Source organism: Orcinus orca, chromosome 15, assembly GCF_937001465.1.
Source record: "Orcinus orca chromosome 15, mOrcOrc1.1, whole genome shotgun sequence".
NCBI classification, from domain to species: domain Eukaryota; kingdom Metazoa; phylum Chordata; class Mammalia; order Artiodactyla; family Delphinidae; genus Orcinus; species Orcinus orca.
This window is the reverse complement of record NC_064573.1, coordinates 8,525,858-8,552,156: the sequence shown is the minus strand read 5'-3', so window position 1 is coordinate 8,552,156 and position 26,299 is coordinate 8,525,858. Positions and strand designations below refer to the sequence as shown.

Here is a 26,299-nt window from a genome sequence, read left to right as displayed (position 1 = left end):
AAATACACTAGGTGTCTGAAGCCACCGAGGGCCAGGAGTCTGTTGCGGGGCTTATATGACAAGTGCCCAGGGAGGACCACAAGCGGGGCACAGCCGAAGCTGACACCCAACCAGGGCAATTACACTGGGAACACAAACAAACACTGCCATAGCCAACTTCTTTCCAAATCAATCTGGGAGAAGACACTGAAGAGCTTTGGCAAAGCTGCCTATTTTAATTGCCGCCTCCTTCGATGCTGTACTGAGAGCAGAACTACCGTATTCCTACATTCTCCCCCTTTTCCCTTCACGCGGGCCTGCATGAATCAGCAGGTAAACCCACAGTCTCTGACAGTATCCGCGTCAACTTCCAACACTGAGCTAACACACACCTCCCTCTGCAAGGAAAGCAAAGACAGAAGCATCACCAGACACAGAACATTAAAAGAAGGCTCAGGAACCAGAACAAATACCATCCTGTGAAAGTTACAAAGTAACAGAAAAATGTGTTGGAGCGCTTCTAATTTGTATTCTTAACCAGATCCAAGAGCAGGAAATCATGAAGAAGAAACTCTATACCTATTATTTCTCAGATTAAAAAGTTGAGCCTTGACTAACATTTTCCCATTCTTTTAATCTAAAACTATACGTTCATCCAACTATCATAAAGTTGTGAATGGAAACAAATGTGGCAACAATAACCATGACTTATTTCTTATTTGTAATTCATTATAAATTTACAGAACACTTCCTCCTAAAATTTACATGGTTAGCTTCTTACAATTTTTGTAGTTCACATCTATTTTAGACCAGTCCTTACAGCTGTAGTTCCTTACAGCTTTCTTTTTTGCATCTATATTTATATTTGCTTTGCTTATCACTTTCAATTACATAACTTCAAGAAACCATGCCAATCTGATGCCCATATTTTCTTCACAGGTAAAAGCAGGCTTTCAAAGGTTGTGCTAATTTGTATTCCAACTCCTATTACAAAATCAGCGTCCTGTGGACAGCTTTCTGGTTGGTTATTTTTTCTCATTTCCTTATTCTCCAGGCTCTGTTTTCCCTGTCACTATCACTTCTATTAGTAAACCCTTTCTAGCTAATCTTTATTCCACATGCAAAGGTATGTTCTTTGGTTAATATTAATCTCATAAAGTCTCATAAAATCTCATAAAATCTCATATTAGTCTCATAAAGTTGAAGTGGCATTCAGGTCTGAAAGAAGGAATGATATTATGAAATAGAACTTAAAAAATTCATTTTCTACAGATCGAAGTAATCAGTTAAGGAAGAGTTTTGTAGTGTGATGGAGAGTTGTATATATGCTTGTTACCGGTATCTCCAAGTTCATACAAGAGGAAGCCATCCATTGTAAGATAATTTTGAAACCTCTCCCTGTTGATCCAAGATGATAGATCACCATCTTCGTACTCTTAAAAAAACAAAACAAAGTTGATAAATTATAGTGTAAATATGATGTTAAAATGTTTATAATGTTTAATCTAGCAGCATGTATAAAATGCCTGACAGAGGATCATAATCTTAAATTCATAAATTTCATTTTTAGAAAGCTATTTGAAGCAATCAAATGTAAAAAAAGGATTAATGCACAAAACAATTCATCATTATAGCACCACTGAAAATAGCAAAGATAGATAAAAATAAAGGAAATACTGAAACATCCTAAACAGGAAATAATTTAAATCATTATGGTACATGTTGAGAAAGACCATTTACAGATTTTAAAAATTATAGTAATTAAGTGGTAAAGCAGGTAACAAAACAATATTACAACATGACTGTAACTCTGTAAAAAATAAAGTATGAAAAAAACTGATAGAGTGATAAAATGAAGGCATATATATACTCCTATAAATAGTTTTCCTGAGTTGATGGTTAGTCTTGGATGATAGCATTATGGGCAATTTTTATTATAATTTCTGTGTTCTTCTCTATTTTATGACATATTGACCTCAGTTTACAACCCTCCTTCATATGTAAAACAAACTCACATATAAAGTCACACATACTATTTCAGCCCTTTTCAACATCAAATACTTCCTCTGATAAGCAGACAGGAAACATTTACAATATCCAAGAGAATTATATCCTGATTAGAAATATAATTCTGAAGTAATTCTGAAAAATTATTACAACTGCATGAAAAAGAAGTTGATGTAAAAGCCTACCAATATGGATGAAGACTGGATTTTACTGATTTCTTGAAAGATGTGCTTTTTCTGTCACTTGCATTGCTAAACAAAACATTTTCAAGTTATCAAACCTATAAAATAAGTAATATAATGCAAATCTGAAAGCATTTATGGATTTGGATTTATGAATTAGGAAAACAAACATAAAACTAGAAGTTGATTATTGGGCCATAATCTCCACTCCAGGTCAAAAGCAAATTTTCTAAAGATTATTCACAAAAGTGATAAATCTAAAACTCATTAGGAAATAAACTATCCTCCTAAGCCCCATCCCACTGTTCCTGAAATTATTAACAGTGTAATAGTAGGATAAGCATTCAAAGTAACCTTTTATCTGAAGACTTCAGGCAGGTTCTAAGTACTGACTACTGAGTTAGAAAATGTTGGCCTTCAAAACATCTGTAGATACTGAACACATTACCCCTCTCTTTCTTATGCATCGGAGGCCACATCTGAAACATGGATGGGGAAGGGCACTTCTTAGCCATTATTTAGACTTAAATGTATTCTTTAATAAACAAAATCAGGGCTTTTTCCAAAAAAAGTGAAGTGGCTCTCTGAGTTAAGAAACTCATAATGCAACTAGAACAAGAGATTTGAAGGCTGAATCTTGATTATACCATGTACTATTTTAACTTGGAAAAAACAAAAACAATCCCTTTAATCCTGTTTGTTTATAAAACAGTAAGACTGCTGATCTCAAAAGACTGTTGTAATGATCAAATAAGACAATATATTGAATATACTAAGTGCTTATCATACAAGGAGTGTAGATAAAGAATAAGTGGATGGAATATGAATTTTCCTTAACACATTTTCACATATGCAAGTTCCTCTTAATTTCCTTTTTAAGCCCAATGTCTCATGCAGCCATTCAACAAATATCCGATGAATGAGCAAAGGAATGAACCTGTAATTTAACTACATATCTCTCTCCTTTATCTAACATTCTTAGTTACCCTCTCTGTAATCTCAGGATATTTATCTATCTGCCTTACTACCAGATTAAGGTGAGAATAAAATGAAAATATCGAGTTAAGCAAATAGATAGTACCTGCTGTACAAAACATAACAGGTAAATGGTGGTTATTATACTACATTAAGAAATAAAACACAGCCCTCACATTTATCTAAAGATAGTGAAGATATAAGATTTTAGAACTGCTTTGTCTTCATGTTACTGTCAAAACAATTAAAATGCTCCTTTGACTAAAACAGGACAATCAAAATATTCCTTTTATTAGATATTCTTCTATTTATCTGAGTCATTTAAGCAACTCAAAGTTTACAGCTCTCAAACACTTCTAGTTTCTTCTCCGTCATAAGATAATGTGACTGAGCAGAACCCCTAAGGGGCAGTCCTGGGCGACCCTTCCCCCATACTCTCTGCTTATGTAACTGTATCTGATGCACCTTCCTGAGTTGTTTTGATGACCAGGAGCACTTATCCCCCAGGCCTACTGCAGCCTAAGGATTGATGATGTTAACTGACATGGCCCTTGCTGTTACCTCACCATCAACCAATCAGAGGACCGTGCACCAGCTGATCACACACCCTGTGACTCCCCTCCCTCACCTGGCCTTTGAGCACTAGCTGCCCTGGACTCCCTGCCTGGCGCCCTGCACTGAAGCTGCCCTTTCCTTCACCACAACCCGGCGTCAGCAGATTGGCTTTACTGCACACAGGAGAGTGGACCCAAGTTTGGTTCAGTAAAAATAACTCTCTAGAATGTTTCTGATATGAATAAAATGGTCCCTATCTGCTCTCCAACAAAAGCCACACAAGGCCACTGAGTATATGAAAAGTAGCTAGTAAGAATGAGAAACTGAATTTTTTATTTCATTAACTGTATGTAATTTACAATGTTACTAACATTGCTAGTAGGTGAGATTTTGCATTTGCTTTTGCTTTTCAGTGGCTGTGTACTGTCCAACACATGTCGAGTTTCAATGCTTCCTGAAACCCGAACTATCTCCGCATGCCCCTGTGAGTCTGCTGCACTGCCCTAAGCTACCTCAAAGCCCAGTTTGCAAACTCTGGTAGTAAGTATTTGATAATACCAAGGAATTACTGTTAATTTTGTTAAGTGTTACAATAGCATGTGGTTATCTTAAAAAAAAGAAACTCCCCAAAGCCCACATTTTTAAAGAAATGCATAATAAACGTGTAGTCAGGGACGCATAATGAAGCACATAGCGATGAAATGCCACTGGGATTTGCTACAATGCTTCAACAAAGAAAAAACATTGTTGAAGCAAACGTGGTAAGATCTTAGTAACTGTCTCACCTGGGTGACAGGTATGTATGTAGAGTCTTACTATTTTAGCATTCTCTTTACTATAATGTGTGTTTGATATAATAAAAATATTTAAAAAATAGACCAAGTATTTGCTTCAACAGAGAAATGCTGAATAGCAGGTGGGTGGTTACTTCTGTCAGGGAGGGAGAGAAAAGGCTACAGAAGAATACCCCAGGGCTTCACCACTATTGAAGATGGTTTATTTCTTTCACATCTTTGTGTTTCTCAAATGTTAGACCTTTTTAAAACTAACTTTGAATATTTTAAAGTAATGTACAGAAATTGCCTAGGGCTCATTTCTAAAAAAGGCAAATGATCTGACAAAAAGAGAAATTTACTGTAGCCAAACTCAGGATGAAAGAACACTGAGTGGAAAAACTAAAGTTAAAGGGTAAGAAAAACCTAGCAGTCATTCACCTAACAGGAAATGTAAGCAGTAGCTGCATTTACTAAATCTTTCATCAACACCTAAGCCCTATAATAGATACAACATTGTAATTATAAAGTGTTTACATGAGTTAAAACTTTGGAACTTACCATCATAAACAAAGTAAGTTTCATCTTTGAAAACAAGCACAGCGGGCATCTCTTTCAGGGTCACATACTGCGAAAATCAGAAAAAAAATTTCAGTTGGTAGCCATGAATTCAAAAGCATTGAAAGTTACCGGGGGGGTGGGAACCACAATGATGACAACCACAAAAAAGTTACCAACAGTTAAAAAGAACCCAGTCAATCCCTAGCTCATCCAAGGACTGGGCTTGATACCTCTTTATACACCCCCTGGCACGGTGCCCTGTTTGCCCTGGTGAAACCACGAAATATTCTTAGAGTTGTTAACAGACTCAAAGATATCACAGGAAGTGAAGGCCAGGAGGCACTCTGAAACGGCGGACAAGCAGGGGCTAAGGTAGCAATCAGCACAGGTAGGTTCTCCCCAGCACTCCCAGGCTGTGAAACGAGTCCATCACTTCACCCGGGGAGTCGGCTTCCCGTGAATCCAGGTCTCAGAGCACCCACCTCACTGGGGAGTTAGGGGAGTGAGATCTGCTAACACACGTTGAGAGGTGAGAGCAGGCTTAAACGATAAACTGCTTTATGAATGGGAACTTACAATGGCCATTAATAATCAGGAATCCATTCAGTGGGTACCTGCTCCTTATACCTGTGTTGTACTTATTTCAAAATAATAAAATTACAGTAGAGAAATCAGTATCAGAGCAGTAAAGATATAATTTAGGTAAGCCACACAGAATTACTACATGAGTATGGTAATACTGAGCATAACAACAAATAAATCAGTAGGTAACTAATAAAGTAAAAGTAATAATAAAATTAAAATAAGGACAGCTATCCTGGAAAGGTTAAAAAGGGAGGAAGGTATGTCACAGGTGATCTAGAATGATCTGGTTACATCACAGCACCATGAAAATAACTATTGTAAGGGCAGTGGTAAAGCTCTCAGGTGAGGCTCTACCATCCAGCATGCCTCTATTCACCCATGGTTGGCAACTCATCCACACAGGTACCCTGGGAGTATTTCACAGCATTCAGCATCTCTCCCTTTCAAGGGTATCCCTGAGTGAGCCAGTCTCTGATATCACACCAGTGAGTCACTTGTCCCCATTACTCCTCTGAAACTGTTTCTCTTAAAACCACCAACAACCTCTATGGGGACAAACACCATGGTTCTTTCCTCTCCTCACCTTGGTTGCTTCACAGCATCTTGCACAATTGGCCACTCCTTCCTTAAACACTTTTTACCTTGGCTTCCCATTCACCTTGTTTTCCTACTTTACTGGCAATCTCTTCTCATTGTCCTTTGCTGTTAGGACCTGGACCCTCTTATCTCCCCCCAGATTTGCATCCCATGTCTAAGAAGTTTATTTCATTTATTCAGCCGTGACTTATCTCCAAACCCTTATCTGATGCTTGTACTTGGATGCCTAATACGTCAACTTAAAGTAAAATAAACCTTCAAAACACCATCTCTCCTCCCATACTCCAACTTGTTCCTTCCCCAGTATTCCCCAGCTCATAAATAACACCACCATCTAACCAGTTGTTCAGGCCAAAAACCTAAGTGTCATCCTTGATGCACCTCTTTTCCTCTAGAACAAGCTCAAAAAATTCTATCTCCAAATACAATTCTTTCACTTCTTCCTAATTCTCTTAATAACTTTCAAGCCTAAATCCTAGATTACTTCAAGAGTTCAACTGAGCTTCCTGATCTAGTCTCATCCTGATCCAATTGTGTCTGCACTTAGCACAGAGTAATGTCCTTAAAATGAACTTGAGACCAAATCCTCACATGCGTGGCCCTGACCTAGAAGGCCTCCACTGGCCTCTGCCTACCTCCCATCTCCTTTCTCACTGCAGTTCAGCCACACTGGCTATGGCTCTGTTACTCCACTATGCCAGGCAGGTTCTCATCTTGGCCATCTGTAATGTCTGTTCCTTGTTTCTGGTTTACTATGGCCACAGATCAGTGCGTGGCTCCTTCACATCCCGTAAGTCCCAGTTCAGATGTATTTTCTCCTCAGACAGACATTTCTTGATCAATCAAACAAGAGTAGCCATCCCACCTCTAAATGTCCTTACTATCACACTGCTTCTTTATTATTTTTTAGAGCAGTTATGATATCCTGTTTATAGCTTTGTTTACCGAGGACCACTATCTCAGTCTGAGGACCCAAGGGAAGGCTCTTATTTACAATACTAAAACTCAGTCCACTTCCCCCACCCATGAGAACGTAAACTCCATCCTATCAGGGTCCTGATGATTTTGCTTGCCATCAATAATCCAGGACTTAAAACTGTGCATGGCACACAATTAAAGGACAACAAACAGTTGTTTAATATATATAGTAATTAATACACTACTTAAAATCCAACTTTAAATATTACCTCAGGGACAACTTCTTCTGAGGCAGAAAAAAAGTACGTATATACAATTAATTCTGAAGCAGCATCGATGTATTTCTCCTGTGAAGATACAAACAGAAAAAAGATGACTTTTAAATATTAATCAAGATCAAAATTCATTCCTCATTAAACATTCAGAGCAAGTAGTATCACTGCTAAGTAGTATCATCACAATTAGCTACCTTAAGTCTTTTCATGTGAAAAGATTAAATATAAGGAAATGAAATAAACTGTTTCTAAGGCAAAAGACCATTGTAACTAAGTGCTTTTATATGCCTTCAAATAAAGTTCATTAAATATAACAAGCTCAATTCATATTTATTAATTTAATTTGATGATGATTATAGGAAGAGATGTGTGTGTCTGACATGCAAACACAAACATACATACATGCAATAATCTTAAGACAATGAGCTTTTGCTTTTAAAAAGTTTACACTCAAACTGCATGTTGCAGTTTCAAAGACTCAAAATGCTAAAAAGCAATACAAAATCTACATAACCAGGTCAACAGAAGAAATATACTAACACAGGCAACACCCACCCACTTTTTACTCAATTCTGTTTCATGAAGGCAAATACTATAGAGGGTATATGACGAAGTGTTTTTATTATAAAAATACTTAGATTCAACTAAAGTATTTCTAATAAGAGTGAAATAAGTCCTGAGTTTTTGGTGAAGCCCTCGTTATACAGAAAATTAAATTACAATATATCTGTGCTTGTGGATTAAAGAATAAAATCATTTGATACCTTCAGAGGTGACTCTCCACCTATATAAACAAAAAATACACGATGCCTCTTCTGCACATGTTCAAACATTTGCTGACTTGGAAGTGGCCGAATTAGAGCCCTGTTTGAAAATAAAACAAAACAAAAAAACTTGCACTTGAACTAAGGGTAGTACATAATTTACTCCTATTTATATGTCATCCTATCTAAAGTTACAAAGCTTTAATATTGTACGAATTGCATTTTAAGTATATCATTCAATCTACATAACTCTAATAAACTATGGCCCATGACCACTATTATACCCATATAATAAAAATACAGTACCTACAATTTAATCTACCAGTTTAAAAAATAAGCTTTAAATACATCCCTTTAGAGAGTATCATCTTAACCAATGTTTTGATAGGCAAAGATGGAACTATAATCCATTTAGAATCCTCAGCTAAAAACAAAACAATCCGCATGAGAATTATTTTTTTTCTCCCTTTCGAAAGATCATTCACACAAACACACTCTGAAATACTATTCCAGGAGTTTATAATATTATGTTTAGAATGTTTATGTCTTACTCTGACCATTTAAATGCTAGTTTCAAAACACACTATAAAGGTTAAAATCTAAAATGTTTCCTAAGTATGTTATTCTTCTCAGGAAAAATACAATGGAAAGTGGTAGTCATAATAGCATATAAGAATCTCATGAAGAGAAAACAAAACTACAAAAAGTTTTATTATACAGTCATTTTCAAAGCCAAATAGGCTGAGAAATGAATTATACCAAAGATTATAAAACATATCACTTATGAAATACTATTAAAAGCTAAGAGGCAGTCTTTTTTTAGTGTGATCTATATTATTAGATTTTTACTCCATCACATTTGCAAAAAAGAACAAAATGTATTCTGCAAAGGCAAACATTTTCGAAACACACAATTCTTTAAATGCATTGCATCACTATATTCCAGCCTCTATTTTAATACTTTAGTAATTAACTAGTAAGTGATGCAACTCCAGAACTGACTCTTGAAATTCCCTTTGCAGTAGAGTCACTCCCAGTTACATCAGAAGGCCATCTTAAGCGTAAACTAAAACTCATTAAAAATTGCCAAAACATAAAGACTAATTTAAACTACAGGGGAATAAAATAATCCTACTGGCGACCCCCTCATGTAATATAAAGTTATCTCAAAATTTATTTACTCACAAGACAAATAAAGAAAATGAAATATGCAATCAACGAGAAAATACAGTGAAAATTATACTTTACTAAAGCTTTGCAAACTTTACTATACAAAGACCATTCCTAATTCTGTGCCTTTTCTCAAATAATTTAAGCTAGATAGTATCATGCCACCCAACAAATCCATTCCAATATGTTAATTTATCTTAAAATTATTTAAAGCTATCAATATAATACATCCTGTCAAATTCATAAGCAACCATACTTTCAAAGTCAAAGTAGGTTAACCTATTTTGATAAATGTCCTCTTCCAGAAGTTACACATAATCACATTAAATAATTATATGCACCAACTTTCTTTATACACCAGCAAGATGTAGAGTAAAAAAAAAAAATCACCACATTCAAACCAAAAGGAAACACAGAAGAATTTCTGATTCCTTAGCAGTAAAACTTCAGAGATCTGTAACTCAAAAAGATCTCTGGGTTCTAATTATATTCCTTCTAAGCGAAATGTGCAATAATACCTCACAGTTGGCATAAAGCAGCATGTGAAAGATGAGGGAAATTATTTTAGCTGCATCTAAAAAGTATTTTCTGGTATTAAAGGCTAGGGATTAAAGCCCAAGTTTATTTAGAATGTAATACTGTGGGGTTTCTCTTAAAACTGAAATTTGATAACAAGAAAAATAAATGAATGTAAACCAGGCAGTACAAAGGCAAAATTATAATAAAAAATTAAGATTCACAAAGTTGTTAGAAGTAATCAAGTTTTGAAAATGTATTAAAAATCCATTGGGGAAAATATTCTTCCATAGACAAAGTGAATTTAAATGTGAGGCTAACAAGTACATAAGATCATGGACCCTTTTATTCCTCTCGAGGAGCTCTTTGCATATGCTATGCAACCCCAGCTTTCCTTTATAAATAAACAAATTTTATTTAGGCTAAACACCTAAAAATATGTATGTTCGATATGGTCTACTCAAATACATTTAACTTGCAAATACTAATATTATATAGTAAAGGCCCTTCATAATAAGAACTTACCCAGACACTCTGTGAGCAAACTCAATTATATCATCTTTAGTTCGTGGTCCTCTGTAATTATACGCCAGGTCCCCTTTTAATCTTAAAAAAAGAAAATAGGGTAAAAGTTTAGGTTATTTCAACTGTTTTCACATTTAATGATAATCACTCTCTACTGTAACACAAATTACAGCATATAAAACAGTAAATGCAGTGGAGTTTTAGAAGTAGCATAATCATGTAAAAAACAGCCAATAACTGGCTTCAGGGAACCAACAACCAAAATGCAAAGAAAAAGGCTGTATTTTATTAAAATTACATGAAAATATTTTACTCTGTATTTGATAACTGCATTGTGTCTATGCCTTCTGATAAATGAAAAATATATACATTCACAGTCAAGAACTCATCAAAGCTTAATTCTCACTATCTTCTCTATTAAAAAGTACGTGAAAGGACAGGGAATTAAAACTATTTTGGTAAAGGTAAAACCAATTTTAAGCAATACAACATCAGAGTAACATGACAGATGTTCCAAGATTAAAGAGTAAAACAATGCATAAAAATACCTCTTCTAGAAAATTAGATAATTTTCCAAAAGCCTGCCAATGAATTGTGTCCAACTAACTGAAATTTTTAAAAAAAAATTGTGAAAGCACAGTAGAACATCTAGAATTAAACAGAAAGGATAGAAAAGATAATTTACTGAACACAAGAAAGTCAAAGAGGCTTACAAACTTTTTTTTTTTTAAAGGTTCTGCTCTGGAAGTATTTTGTGTGTGTGTGTGTGTGTTTTAAATTTTATTTTATATTATTTATTTTTTTGGCCATGCCGTGTGGCCTGTGGGATCTTAGTTCCCTGACTGGGGACTGAACCTGTGCCCTCAGCAGTGAAAGCAAGAGTCCCAACCACTGGACTGCCAGGGAATTCCCTTAGCAAACATTTTTAAACAGTGGGGGAAGAAAGGGAGGCCAACACAAAATCCAAGAAATAAAAAAATTAAAGTTAGTCAAATTTTAAAATCTGAGATTTTAAAATACTAAAATAACTTACTTTATAATAAAAATAAAATAAGTTTCAAAATAATTCCTCAACTCTCCACATTATTGAAATAAGGATGAGATCAGGATTAAACTCATAAGAAAATTCAATAACATTATGATTATAAAACACAAGTCCTTTAGAATTATCACAATATTTCTTCTACCATATATGCTCTGTCTTAGACGTGATCAACATCTACAGATGAGAATTAACATCCATCAGTTTGATTCTCTTTTCTTTCATCTCTAATGAAATAAGTCTATTTCAATCATAGAAAAGTAAAATTTGTTAAGAGACAGGATTCACAAGTTAAACAGAATATACCCTTGAGCTCCTCAGGGGTAGAGCTTTCCTAATTTACAACTGTATACCTTGTCCTGCTCAGCACCTGTCACAGTAAACTCAAAACACATTTGGTGAATTAGCCATAAACCACACATTAACTTAAGTGCAAAGAAAAGCACGGATGAAGTCCCTCTCCCTGGATCACACACTGCACCTAGAAAGAACTGTGGAACCCAAATCTTCAGTCCTCCAAGGAAGCTACTAGAAATTAATGTAATAAAATGTAAGTAGAGTGAACTAATAAAAATACACATATAAACATACAACACTCAACTTACAGCTTAATTGTTGGATAACCTCGAACTCCAAACTCTGAAGCAATGCCTTGACAAGAAAAAGAATAAATAATTCTAAATTTTTTTAAAATGAGAACCTAGGTAATAAATGAGCCTTTTACTTAAAAAAATATATATTTATACAAACCCATATAGATATGCTGTTTTCAATTCTTATAAAAGAATATAAACACATACAAAAAAGAAAAAACATGACATTCTCATACAAAATAATTACTTAATAATCCAACTTATGACCTACACAAAAATACTATAACAAAATAAAGAAAAATGCCAAGAGTAAATTTTTATCTCTAAAGTATTTACTTTAAAAGATATTCTTGTTTTAAAAAAATAATATATATATACACACACACATATATAAATAATGTCTCACTCCTCATTTGAGTTCATTTCCAGGACAAATATTTCTTCAAAAAGGCCCGTCTCTTCCTTTAGTGTTTTCTGAGTCTTAAAAGAAATGCTTTGTATTTTAATGTTAAAAACATAAATCATAGTTGCAAAATTAATTTAATATATGATCTAAAAGCAATTTTATCTACTTGTTTTAAAAGTTTCTGCTTCTGTAATAACCTAGAGTAATTCCAGTTATTTCAAAGATTATTCTGAAATCGCACGTTAATTAAAATGAGACACACACTACAGTGGCATCTTTTTGAGGGAAAGGAGAATAGTAATGAAAACAAGCAAACAACAGAGAATTTGGACTTTAAGAGGTATAATAATCAATATGGGAAATTAATACTATACTACTTTACAGATTCAAGGCAATTAGGACAGGAAAGAAGAAATAAAATATTCTCAGTTAGTAGACAAAATACAATATACTTATACTAGTATATGCAAAGTATACTGTATTTACTCACATGATCTCTCCTTTTATTTCCAGAATATATTCTTAATAGCTGGGTATCAGAAAACTACCTCTATATGTGAGTTCTGATTTACTCATCACTTTAGTAATCATTAATTTTGGTTTCTCATCACTCCCCATCAATACACAAGAATAAAGACAAAGTGAATTAGTGGCAAATAATATCGAAAATCTCTCCTCCTTCCCTTGTCAACTCTAGAGCTTCTCCCTTAAATGCATGGAGAGAGGTGACCAGAAGGTTCCAGGCAGTGATCAACAATGGTTTACTTGGTGTATATATATATATATATATATATATATATATATATGAAGATACAGGTTCTGCCTCTGAATAGTCATGTGAACTTAGACCAATTACATAATTTATTTGTGCCTATCTCTAATTTAGGACTTACTCTGTCAAGTATATATATATACACACATATACACACACACACACATACATACATACACACACACATATTTTATTGAAGTATAGTTGATTTACAATATTATATTATTTTCAGGTGTACAGCATAGTGACAATATTTTTATAGATTATACTTCATCTACAGTTATTATGGCTGTATTTCCCTGTGCTGTACAATATATCCTTGGTGCTTATTTATTTTATATATACTAGTTGGTAGCTCTTAATCCCACATTCTTATCTTGCCCCTCCTTGCTTCCCTCTCCCTACGGGTATCCACTAGTTTGTTTTCTATTATCTGTGAGTCCGTTTCAGCACTGTTATACACATTCATTTTATTTTTCAGATTCCACAAATAAGTGATAACATAAAGTATTTATCTTTCTCCGTCTGACTTATTTCACTAAGCATAATACTTTTTAGGTCCATCCACATTGTTACAGGTGGCAGAGTTTCATTCTTTTTATGGCTGAGTAATATTCCATTGTATATATATACCACATATTCTTAAGCCAATCATCTGTTGGCCCTTGGGTTGTTTCCATGTCTTGGGTATTATAAATAGTGCTCCTGTGAACACTGGAGTGCATGTATTTTTTCAAATTAGAGTTTTCATTTTTTCCAGATATATACCCAGGAGTGGGATTGCTAGATCATATGGTAGCTCTACTTTTAGTTTTTTAAGGAACCTCCATACTGTTTTCCATAGTGGCTGCATCAATTTAATTCCCACCAACTGTATACAACTGTTTTCTCCACATCCTCGCCAACATTTGTTATTTGTAGACTTTTTGATGATGGCCATTCTGAGAAGTAAGAGGTGATATCCCATTGTAGTTTTGATTTGCATTTCTCTAATAATTAGCGACGTTAAGCATCTTTTCATGTGCCTGTTAGCCATCTGTATGTCTCCTTTGGAGAAATGTCTATTTAGGTCTTCTGCCCATTTTTTAACCAGGTTTTTTTTTTTACGTTGAGTTGTATAAGCTGTTTATATATTTTGGTATTAAACCCTTATTGGTTACATCATTTGCAAGTATTTTCAGGTCAAGCATATTCTAATTGAATAATGCTGTTGTTGAGATTGCCCTCTTCCAAGAAAAAACACAGATTATGTGTGTAATGTATGTTCTTTTTTTTTTTTTTGCGGTACGCGGGCCTCTCACTGTTGTGGCCTCTCCCGTTGCGGAGCACAGGCTCCGGACGTGCAGGCTCAGTGGCCATGGCTCATGGGGCCAGCCGCTCCACGGCATGCAGGATTCTTCCTGGACCGGGGCATGAACCCGTGTCCCCTGCATCGGCAGGAGGACGCTCAACCACTGTGCCACCAGGGAAGCCCAGTAATGTATGTTCTTAATGCTCCCCATCCCAAATTAAGAAGGCAGGTAAATATAAGCCATTATTACTTTCAACTAAACCTCATTAAAAACTGCCAAAATATAAAGACTAATAAAATTGACTGGAGGGGGCGGCGCAGCCCAGTAGCAATTGCTTACATAATTTAGTGTAAAATTTATTTGTATACAAATCAAATTTAAAAAATGAAATATGCAATCAATGAGAAAATACAGTGGTGGTATTTTATAGCTGACGTTATGGTTCTCATGATAAGCTTCAGAGAGAAAATCCCAGCTCCACACGTAACCCCATCACTTAATTTCCTTGACCTCAGTTTTCTTACCTATAAGATGGAGATGATACCACCCACCCTTTAGCCCTTTGGTTCTTTGAACATTACTTTCATCTCTGACGGAATTTCAACTGACAATGACTGCTAAAACTTCAAAGGTAGGTTTTCCTAAATGTAAATGATTGTATAATTAAAGAGGCACACAGCAAGGCATGAGTTACAGGCACATAATGACCCAGGTTAGGGTTCCAACGTCTCCATTTATTGTCCATGCAGCTCAGCATAAGCTCCTTCACTTTGGATTCTGTTTCCGCTTCTGGGGATACCACTCATCTTGTAGGGCTATGTGTGGTATTTAAAATAAGGAAGTGTGGAAAAGAATCTAACAGAGAGTTCAGCACATACAGATGCTCAAATGCTGAGTCCATTTTCTTCTATTCTTGGTCTTGACCTCACTGTTAAGTAATTACCTGTTGACACACTAATGTGCAAAAAATATTAATAAGAATTAGCATGTGTAGATATCTTATAATTGGCATTAATATGCCTTCAACTACCCCTCAAAACAATTTTGTGAGGTGGGGTGACAGATGCTAATGTTACCTTTCAGATAAGCTAATACTTCGGAAGACTTGTTAACTTGTTAGAAAGCAAGCATTGATTAGGCGGCAGGGCCGATGCTGAAACTCAAGTCTGAGTTTAAATCTTTTGTTCTTTATTTTTTCCTGTCAAAGAACAATGGTTTAAAAGAAACCTGAGATCAATTCCGTTACAAACTGAAGAATCCATCTGCAACGTGAATAACTTCCCCTGAAATTTTGTAATTTTAAATGTTCAGAAAATAAGGTTAAGCATAAAGCTCCCTATTTCATTTGTTTTCTCCTTGAAATGATAAGAACTTGATGGTTAAGACAGGCCTGATTTTGAATCATGGTGATCTTGGATTCTGGGCCTAATTCTGTTGCTAACTTTGATGTCCGAAATTAGTAAAGTCAGTTCACTGCTAATTACCTTCTGTTACTTCATCTACACAATGAAAGGAGGGAAAAAGTGAGGAGTTGAACTCAACCTGAAATCCTTTTCAGCTCAAAAATACTATTTTTCTTAGTGTTTACTGAGTGTCACTATGTGTCTAAAATGGGAAAGGAATAAAATAATGCAGAGGTTCTCAACTGGGGGTGATTTTGCCCTCAATGTCTGGAGACATTTCTGGTTGCCACAACTTAGGGGGTGGGGAGAGAAGGGAGCTACTGGCATCTAGTTGGTAGAGGCCAAGAATGCTGCTAAATATCCTACAACGCATAGGAAAACTCTTCTCCCCCCCAGAACAAAGAATTATCTGGCCCAAAATGTCAACAGTACCAAGTTTGAGCAACCCTGAAATATAGTCACTGACTAAAAGGGCTTATAATCTAGAAAGGTAAGACTGATCTGCAAATATATCTGAGATCTAAGAATCAGAATCAGAATGTTATTGGCCAGATGCCCTTGAAAGTTTATACATGAAAGGGGGGTAAAATATGATCTTTACTATAAAATGATGTCACACTTAGGTTGAGGAATAAATGGAATTTCAGTGGTTTCATAATAGAAATCAGTACATGACTACAGGTAACATCATAACATTTTAACTGGTGAATGAGAAACAATTTTTGTGCTTATTTTTGAAGGAATATGTAGAAAAAAGAAAGGCTAAAATAATATGTGAATTTATACTGGACATTATACAACTTTTTAATGTTATTTGATATATTATTAATTAAAACCATGCATCAAGAAATTTTTGATACACACAGGGCAGGGTAAATCATGAAAGTTCAAATCCCTCCTGTTCAAAACTTCTATACACAGAGATTTGTTGGACTGAGTGTGATGGCATTTATTTCAATCACTGCAATTACATGATTGAGAAATAAGCTACCACCAAACAGTCTAAGAGATTTTCTACACTTAATCACGGAATAATCCTATCCCACCCTAAACTGAGATCCTATAAATAACTATCCATCAAAATAATACTTTACTCTGTGATTCTCTAACTTGAGTGTGCAGCAGAATCACCTGAAGTCCATGTTAAAAATACAGATTCTTATGACTCAATCTGATTTCCATTTGGTAGGGTTGGTGTGGGCCTTTGAAATCTGAATTTATACTGAGCACCCCAGGTAATCCTAATGCAGGCAGCCTGCAGAATAAACCCTGGGAAACACCGATGCTATACTGTCTGAAAAGCAACCTACGGGGATGGAAGAAACATGTACAAAACAACCAATCCTTTAGTGCTCTATAGTTAGATGCAGAATACTGCCAACAGCTAGCCTGAAAAAAGAAATTCAATTTCTTCACCTATTTGATTCCAAGTTCTACTGAAATGCCTGTATTTGAGCTGCCTTGAAATATTTAAGAAAACTTTAAGAATTATATGCCAAAAATCTATTTGTAATCTCTAGACGGTAGTTTTTGAATACTTAACTACATTTTTTAGGAAGATGATATTTCTTTTCTCCATAGCACATAAAACATCTTCTTGATTCTATAACAGAATGAAAAATTCATCCATCGTCCGCCTGCCGATGCAGGGGACACAGGTTCGTGCCCCGGTCCGGGAAGATCCCACATGCCGCGAGCGGCTGGGCCCGTGAGCCATGGCTGCTGAGCCTGTGCGTCCGGAGCCTGTGCTCCACAACGGGAGAGGCCACAACAGTGAGAGGCCCACATACCGCAAAAAAAAAAAAAAAAAAAAAATTCATCCATCACTGACATCAAACACTAAACACCAGACAATTTATTTATGTTTATTAGTTATCCTTTGACTGACTGAAATAAATGAATGACTGTATAGACGAATGTATGTGTATGTATGTCTAATCAACATATATGCCTAGACACAAAAATTTACTTTCACAACAGTTAAAAGGAATAATTTCTTAAACACTGTAAAAGCTTTATTTCAAGAAATACCAACTCAAGAATATTATCTTATCTTTCTCTTTCTAAGATAACTTCCTGCCATAGATCTCATCCCCTCTCAAAGTCACAGCAGTTCACTTGTGTGACTCAGTAATTCCAGTTCTAACATCTCACCTGCACTCTAGTTCCCCATATTCCCAAACATCAATAAAGCAAAATACCACAAATTCAAAACAGCTGCTAACATGAAAACGCACACAAAATTAAATGTATTATTCTTTTCCATTTAACCAGTGGTAATGTAGTTCAATGTGAATTGTGCTAGGAATCTTACACTATTTTCAATTGTTTTTCTTTATACCAGAGCCAATCTAGCACATCCGTGATTTAACCCTTGCAAATGTCTATAAGAATTACTGTTTCCTCTTTATTGCCCTGCCAACCACCCAAGTCTGCCCTCCCAGCACCCTATACCAAGATGCATACAAAAGTCCACTTAGATGATCTGTTTGTCTCTAAATGTTCTTCTTTTCATCTGTTCTTCTTTCAAAAACATTTTTATCAAATCATATGCCTTCTCAAAAATGTGTATTACCTCTCAATTGACAACTGATAAAATCCAAAACACTTTATCCCACCTGAGAGGTTCCTAAAATCTGGTATTATCCCTTAGCACCTTGTAAGTACTAGCCATTGTGCTAGGGGTTTTGAATAAGAAATATTAATACAGCCCTCACAACCTTGAGAATTATCACTCTCTCATTTAGACAGGGAAACTAAAATTAAGAGAGGTTAAGCACTTCCCCAAAGCCACAAAAGTAAGAGATGATAGACTTGGGCTTAAAACGTACGTCTGTCTTGTTCCAAACTTATATCCAGAGTACAATGCTGATTTCCTAAAATGAAATATGCATTTTGCATTTCATACTTCCACTTTCTTCATTAATTAAAGGAAAAGGGAACCTACATTTATTGCATACTACAAGGGACTGTACATGTGCTACCTCACTCTAATCTCAAAACAACCAATAAAAAATTCATTATAATTAAATATTTACCCGTGTAGAAATCAAAGTTTAGAGACGTTAAGAAACTTTCCCCATGCTACAGGGCAAAAGTAGTAGGCAGAGCCGTATTTGATCTACTTTCTGAAGCCATGCTCTTTCCAAATCTGTGTGATACCTCATACTTCTCTAAACTTAATTTTGCCTTTTCCCAAATCCTTTAAGACAGGTGTTGGTAAACTTTATCTGTACAGGGTCTGATAATAAATATTTTAGGCTTCGTGGGGCCTACAGTCTCTGCTGTAACTACTTGAATCTGCCTCTGGGACATGAAAACAGCCATGAATAAGGGTAAACAAAGGAGAGTGACTTGTTCCAGTCGAGCTGTATGTACAAAGCAGGCGGAGGCCAGACTGTCCAGCGATGTGGTTTGCCAGTTTCTAGTCTCTGGTACAGACTCACTAAACTCTTTGCCACCTCTATGATTTTGGTTTGATATTCTCTCTAATGTGAACACTTTCCCAATTCTCACTTGTATTCATCCTAACTCAGCTTGTCCTTCGAGTTCCCGTTACTCCTCTACGATGCCATTCAGGCTACTCAGACAGCAAACTCTCACTCTTAAGCCATGCAGCAATATCAAGAGTTCAACACTGAAATTTCTGTGGCTGTCTCAGGCAACTGATTATCTCAAGTGGGCTCAAAATAGGAAAATGGCTCATACATCTATATTGGGTATAAGATCAACATAGACTGCATATTACATATTCAATGGTTAATTCATCTAACTCATAAAATATAGTCTGAAATCTCTAAGATAATTTTAAGTTTACATGAGCTAAAAAATATATATATATATTTCTTCCTCTTACCTTGAATACTGCTTCATGTAATTAAAACACTTTCATTACGAGAACAGTAAAATGATAAACTGAGTAGATGCTTACTGGAATAGGAAGTAGCGTCCATCTTTCCAACTTTAACTGGAGAACCAATGCTTTTCATCTCTAGACCAACTTCATTCCAAATTGGTTCCAGTTTTTTACAATGGCCACACCATGGTGCATAAAACTTGTTTGAAAAAAAAAGAGAGAGAGAAAACCACTAAGATACTGTGCTACTTTGGGTATCAATCTTAATTTTAAAAGAATCTTTTTGACTAAATGATTGGATAATAATCTATTTTAGACAAAAAGTCTAAATATAATTTTTAAAGTGGTTTCAAAATAAAAGAACACACATATACACAAACTAGACAGGTCATCTCCTAGGATATACCTCAACACTGATCCTACTTTAAGTTTAAATGACTACTGATATCTATTTAAAGTAGATAATTTACAGTAAAGCATCTTTGCTCCCAAGTATGTCCATGTTATATATAAAATTAAACCACCAAATACACTTCATATATCATATGCACACCCCTTAAGTGTTAATGATAAAATTTATTTCTATTACAAAAATTCCAACACAGTAGGTGCCTCTGCTGTTCTAAGCGTAACCACTGGTAAGACGTGGGGAATCATCAGGATGACTGGTTTGGTACAGTGACAAGTCAGGCTGATGAAACTAAAACCCTAGTTCTTTCTTCTTCAGAATCACCAGATGGTTGGGGTGGTAGTTAGGTTCCTCCAGTGAAATAGTGTAACAAACTGATTGTTGTACTTTTATGAAACAAGATTTCTCTCTCTTTTAATATTACACTATGGAAATGTTCAAACATATACAAAAGGAAAACAGACAGAATTAAACAAGGGACCTTCACGCCTCATTGCCTGGCTTCAATAACTGTCAGCTCTGCCATTCTCATTCCATCTCTTTTGCTGCCACTCTACTTTTTCACTGAGGCATGTCAAAATGAATCCCAAACATCATAAGGTTTAAATACATTCAAAGCGTCCAAGTGAGGAAAGGAAGATGAAAATCTGATTTTGTTCACTACTAAGATGAAAATATGATTTTGACTGCCAAGTGATATTAATATACTCAATCTCTTGGTTAATATGAAAAAATAAAGAGTGAATTCTGTAATAAAATCACACCATAATCTCCCTCAGACATAATCCACAAGTGGACCTCATTGAATTTCATCATTCCCCTGCCAGGAATCCTAAGGCTTTGAGGTTCACTTAAATATAAAAACCCAAATGGTACTACCTGAGCAAACAAAGTGGGTAATATACATTAGTACTGTCTATTACATATTGGGGTGAAGAGAATGCAAAATAACACTTAAAATGGTAGGGGCGGTTACTTAGTACAAAAAGTTTACATACTCACATCTACAAGCCAAATGTCATCTTTTCGATTTTCTTTAAATCTAAAAAACAAAAACAAGAAAACAAATCTTTGATTGTAGGTTTCCACTTTACAACTGAATAGTACAGGTAAAGATAATAAATTGATAAATATAGGAGCATAGAACAAATTCTTTCAAAAATTTTTTATTTTTACTGAGAGACCTCTAGATCTTATCCATTAAACATCTTAATAAAAGTAGAGAAATGATAATAAGGAGTAAAGAGTCAAAAAAAAAATTAAAGTGGGACTTTGTAGAAACACAGACAGACAAATGCTTTAGCTTGTAGCCCCTCTGCCACTTATACCTGTGCATTACAGAGCAGGCCTGAGGGGTTAGCCTTAGAAAGGTCTGCTTGCAGGACTGGTCCCTGGGTGGCATCTGGGAAGGGTGGTTCACTGGTCTCCCGCTGTACAATGTGGTTTTGTGATGAACAGCTACTTTCCTTCAGGAAGTCTGGAATTTTGGTAATGGCTAGGCAGAGGGGTGCTTGCATGGCCAATCCCCAATAAGAATTCCTGGGCAGAGTCTCTAATGAGGTCCTTGGTAGGTAGCATTTCCCACTTGTGGTTGCAACTCCTGATGAAGAAATTAAGCACGTGCTGTGTGACTCTACTGAGAGGACTCTTGGGAACTTGTTCCTGGTTTTCCCTGGAATTCGCCCCACGTGCCCTTTCCCTTTGCTGATTTTCCTTTGTGTTCTCTCACTGTAACAAATCACGGCTCTGACTTCCACGACAGGCTCAGTCCTCTGAGTGGTCCTGGTCAATCAGTGAAGCTGGGGGTGCTTTGGGGAGCCCTGACACAATACTCTACAAAGAATTTTCCTAAAACACAGTTCTGATCATGTTACTCTTATTTGACATTTTCTAGGTCCCTTCCCACCACCTACAAAAAAAAGTACAAATTGCTACACTACTCTGGCTCCAACTTACCTTCCCACTCAAATATAAGCACCCAATCAAATATATATGATTATATATTTGAGTATATAATCATACTCAAATATGAGTATGATTTCCAATCAGACTATGGTACTTACCACAGCTAAATTCACAATGTTTGACTTTCTACATTCTTTCATATTCAAATCCTATCCAGCCAAAAGCACTGCTAACTCTGTAATGCCTTCCTAAATTCCTCAGAGCTAGAAACGATCTCTCCATATCATCTTTACCCTCTTTATGATTTTCATCAATTTCCACACGTTGTAGTTACTTACATATTATCCAACCATAGATACACTAAGCGAGAAGGAGTGTTATTTGTTTCATCTCCTAGTGCCTTGCACAGTGATCTATATTCAATTTGTACTAGATGAGTGACAAGTTCTCTGTGGGGATATTTTAATAAGATTCTTAACCCTATAGGTAAGACAAAGAGAACATATCCCTATATCATAGCTGTTAGGTCCAAAGGTGTTCACATCTACACAACTGCAACACAGTCTGCTGTGTACCATGGACAAGGACAGCGCCCTTAATCAATCCCCCAAATATTTTGGCTTGGCTCCCCTTGTGGTTTATAGTAAAAAATTCTATTTTATATTCATCTCGTCGGGCTACCCAGGAAAGTGTCACGGCCACCTTAAGCAAGTTGTTGAACCAGAGCCCTCTAATTGATGGTCATTATTCTTGAGGTCTTTGTAGACAAAACCCCATGCTCTGCACGCAGCGGCCAATGTTGGAGTCTGCCGTCTCCCGCTCCTTGATGTTTAACAGCCATCCTCCTCTCCCACCAATTTGAGTCGTTGGGAAGGAGTCGAAGGGTACAGAAGTCCCTTACAGGGCCCCACATGGAGTGGAAAGTGTCGTAATTGTAGAAGGGCATACGATTAAAGGAAGGGGCAGACAGCGTGTTTGCACATGCAGGGTTAATGAGAAGTACCGGACTGGGGAACTGCTGCCTTTAGCCCCCAGGCCGCTTGCCTGAGCTGTGTAATCCAGGCCGTGGTAATCTTGTCCCCTCCCATCCGCTGATTAAACCTGTCCTTTAACTGTTCATTAAAATGCTCAACACCCCTATGGATTAGGGGTGATACGGAGAGTCCACTGTATGCCCCATGACTGAGCTCACGGATGTGTAGCTTGGACTGCAAATCCAGGGCTGTTACCAGATACAGTGCTCTCAGGGAACCTGAATAGGAAACTAATGTCGTCCTATAGGGCCTGAGAGTGTGGCCCGAGTCAGTGGAATGCATGGGGATGGCTAGACGACGTGTCAGCTGCAGTCAGGATCCGGGGGATACTATGGGTGGGATGAGGTGCCTAACATGTTCTATCTGCTGAGAACGCCCTGGCCCAACGTGAAGTAATGTGTTCCTGGGTAGTTATGTTTAGCCTTGACCAGGGTCTGACAAGCGGGACGGCTTTTTCATGCTGGTTCAGTCTTCCCACAGCAGTGGCAGTCTGTGCATGCCAGCTCAACCTACAACGGTGTCTGAACTTCCAAGGGCCATCCTCTTGTGGGTCCAGGAGGAGGCAATTAGCTGCACATCTGCTTGCTCTGGGGTGGAGAGCAATTCAGTTCCTGTGTTCAGCTGACAAGCACGGGATGCTCATTGGTCATTTCCCTTTGTCAGCACAGGGCCCTTCCTGGTGAGCAACCACGGAGGGAACAAAACACTTAGTAGGGGCAGAACCGATCGTCATCCCAATGTCCCATCCTCACAGGGGGTCTGCCTTATATGCCACACAACCAATGGCCGAGCCATTTGCCAGAGCCCAGTGAGTGGGTAAACACACGGCAGGGCCTATGTGCAAGGGCTGGAGCAAGGAGCGGGGGGGAACAGCAGGACAGATCTGTCTTCCACACTGCGTGAAGCTGCCCTTTGTGCAGAGGTCCTTTACCACGCTTGGGAAGGACAGGTCTCTTTCAGGTTGCAAGTGGGCTGCACCCAGTTCCGTCCCAGGAGGAGCCATCAGTGAACCAGGCCCACAGGTGGCATGGGAGGTCTCTATGTCTGGGTCCCCCCTGGGCCAGAGGAGGCAGTGGCTCCTTGGGTGTTACTCCTGGGAGGTGGAGGGACACTCGGGAGACCTTTTCACTGAATTGTGAGACTCCGGCTGAGCTCCTGGAGGTGCCGTTCCTAGTTCATGAGATTCCAAAGCTATCGTTCTTCAGCAACATGATTAGAGTATCTGCTCGTGTGTCTACTACCACACTCGTCCACCAAGGGCCAACAGGCCAGTAACTGCCTCTCAAAAGCTATGTATCTTTCAGACAACTTGGGGGGCTTACCAGGTCTGTGCTGGTTTGTGATGTCGTCCTTCTGCCACAGGCTCCCATCAGTGAACTGAGAGGTTGCTGAGATGTGTAACTCAAATGGCAGATGCGGACCAGTGAGACCCAGGAGAAGGGAAGCCTGGTGGCCAGCCTAAGGGCCTCTAGAGTATCCTGTTGGTTGGTGCCCAGCTAAAAGGCGGTGGCCTTTCTAGCACCTGATAGATAGGTGCCAGATCCCTGCACGAGTTATGTGACAACATCAGTAGCCCAATAAGCCCATCAATCCCTGAGCCTTTTTTATTCTGGGGGTCAGAAAGGGCCAAGAGTTTGGTAATGATCTCCTAGAATGAGATGTTGTACTGCTTCCCAGATCACCCCCCAGGAATCTCAGTTGTTACACTTTGTCGGTATTAACAGCCCAGCGATGTTGCCACCTGTGAGTCATCATGGTGTCGGGTCCTTGTTGGATAGTGACCATGTCTGGGCAATCTAGGAGCTGGTATCAATATAGTGGAAGGTCTGTGCTCCCTCTAGAAGTTTTTCCAGGTCATGGCCTACCTACTGAGAGCAGACAGGCAGGGAATTTAGATAAGCATAGGATATTAAAGGTGTGTTGAATCCATTCCAAATGAAGGAAATTGATCCTTATCAGCCCAGTGAAGACACATGCTGGCACATGACATCATTAATGCCACAGACCAAGCTCCCTCTAGTAGCATCTTCCTGATGTCAGGTACCACCATGGTACTGAGCCACCTGTCATCAATGTTGAGTCTCCAGGTACCCAAGGCCTTGTGCACAGGCCAGAAGGGGGTCGGGGGGTGGGGATAGGGGGCTCCTGAATAGAAAAAGGCTCACAGAGCACTCTGGCTTCCTTCAGCTCAGTTATTTCTTTTACTCACCAGGCAGCCAACACCGTTCTGGGGAGACAATGGCACTGAGAGCTGAAGGTCGGGTAGGTTCAGTCTTCCAGTGCTGCAGGAAGATGGCCTGAAGTGCAGCAATCCCCACTGGGGCTTGGGGACCAAGGCCAGCAGGAGTGCACACAGCTAACACATCTGTGCCAGGTAGCAGGCTGACGAGTAGGGGCCCAAAAGCACTCAGCCAGGACCGGGCCTGGGCAAGCGTGCTGGCACTGGTCATCACAGACCCAAAACCTGAGGGCATTATGCGTACCCTCCTCCTCCTGGTAGCAGGGGTTGTAGGCATCACACTCACCTGTATACTGATATCCAAAAGGCCCAAGACGTGCAGTTCTCCTCCACCTCCCCAATGAACTCTGACCTTGGCAGCCCCTGCCCCCGGGGGGAGAGAGGCCTCAACCGAACACCCTGTCAAGGTCTGGGTAAAGGTTTTGGGACTCTCTGACTTGTCTCCAGACTTACTAGGCAGGATGGTGGGTGTAATCCTAATAGCCACAGGGCTGTCATCATGCTGACCTTTGAAAAAGCCCATCAGACCCCTCACAGGTTGGTACCTGGCCATGAGGTCCTTGGTAAGGAGCCTATCAGTCTCCTCCTTTGAGACCCCATCACTGAGCAACCTCACTCAGAGCTTCTGGAAAGGCTCTTGCATGGGTCATCCCAGAGAGGGCACCCAGTTCCCACTTACTGTTACTCTGTGCTGGTCAACCTTTGTGCTCTTCATGGTGGCTTTTTCCATGTCCAGAAATTTGTCAGTTAAGGCTTGGACTGTGTCACAGCCTGACTGACCTGACTTCATGAGGAGGCTTAACTGGGTCCAGTAACAAACAGGAACAGAAAGGACAAACCTAGAACTCTGAGTCTGGTTAACAGTCTCATTACTCACTGTTCCTAATCCCTCCCCACAGGCCCAGGAGACCACCAGGAGGCCTCCAGGGCCACTTGAGCCTCTGTGAAGGTGGGTCACATGTGTTC

The 26,299-nt window shown here is 38.0% G+C and overlaps 1 protein-coding gene across 5 annotated transcripts in view; it reads right to left on the bottom strand.

Annotated features, from left to right (window-relative positions):
• TMX3 (thioredoxin related transmembrane protein 3) overlaps window positions 1–26,299 on the bottom strand; it is a 436,882-nt gene that overhangs the window by 407,806 nt on the left and 2,777 nt on the right. For 4 of the 5 annotated variants that reach the window (XR_004482431.2, XR_004482432.2, XR_007471698.1 and 1 more), the window contains exons 3-10: window positions 21,158–21,197; window positions 19,822–19,945; window positions 12,030–12,075; window positions 10,383–10,463; window positions 8,172–8,271; window positions 7,402–7,479; window positions 5,033–5,099; window positions 1,316–1,414 (exon numbers count right to left, since the gene is read on the bottom strand). Coding sequence is in view for 2 of the 5 variants with exons in the window: in XM_004268077.3 (XP_004268125.1) it covers window positions 1,316–1,414; window positions 5,033–5,099; window positions 7,402–7,479; window positions 8,172–8,271; window positions 10,383–10,463; window positions 12,030–12,075; window positions 19,822–19,945; window positions 21,158–21,197 (635 nt within the window). In the remaining 3 variants the exon portion in view is untranslated. Of the gene's footprint in view, window positions 1–1,315; window positions 1,415–5,032; window positions 5,100–7,401; window positions 7,480–8,171; window positions 8,272–10,382; window positions 10,464–12,029; window positions 12,076–19,821; window positions 19,946–21,157; window positions 21,198–26,299 lie in introns of those variants that run through there. The other variant, XM_049698011.1, reaches the window with a different exon arrangement.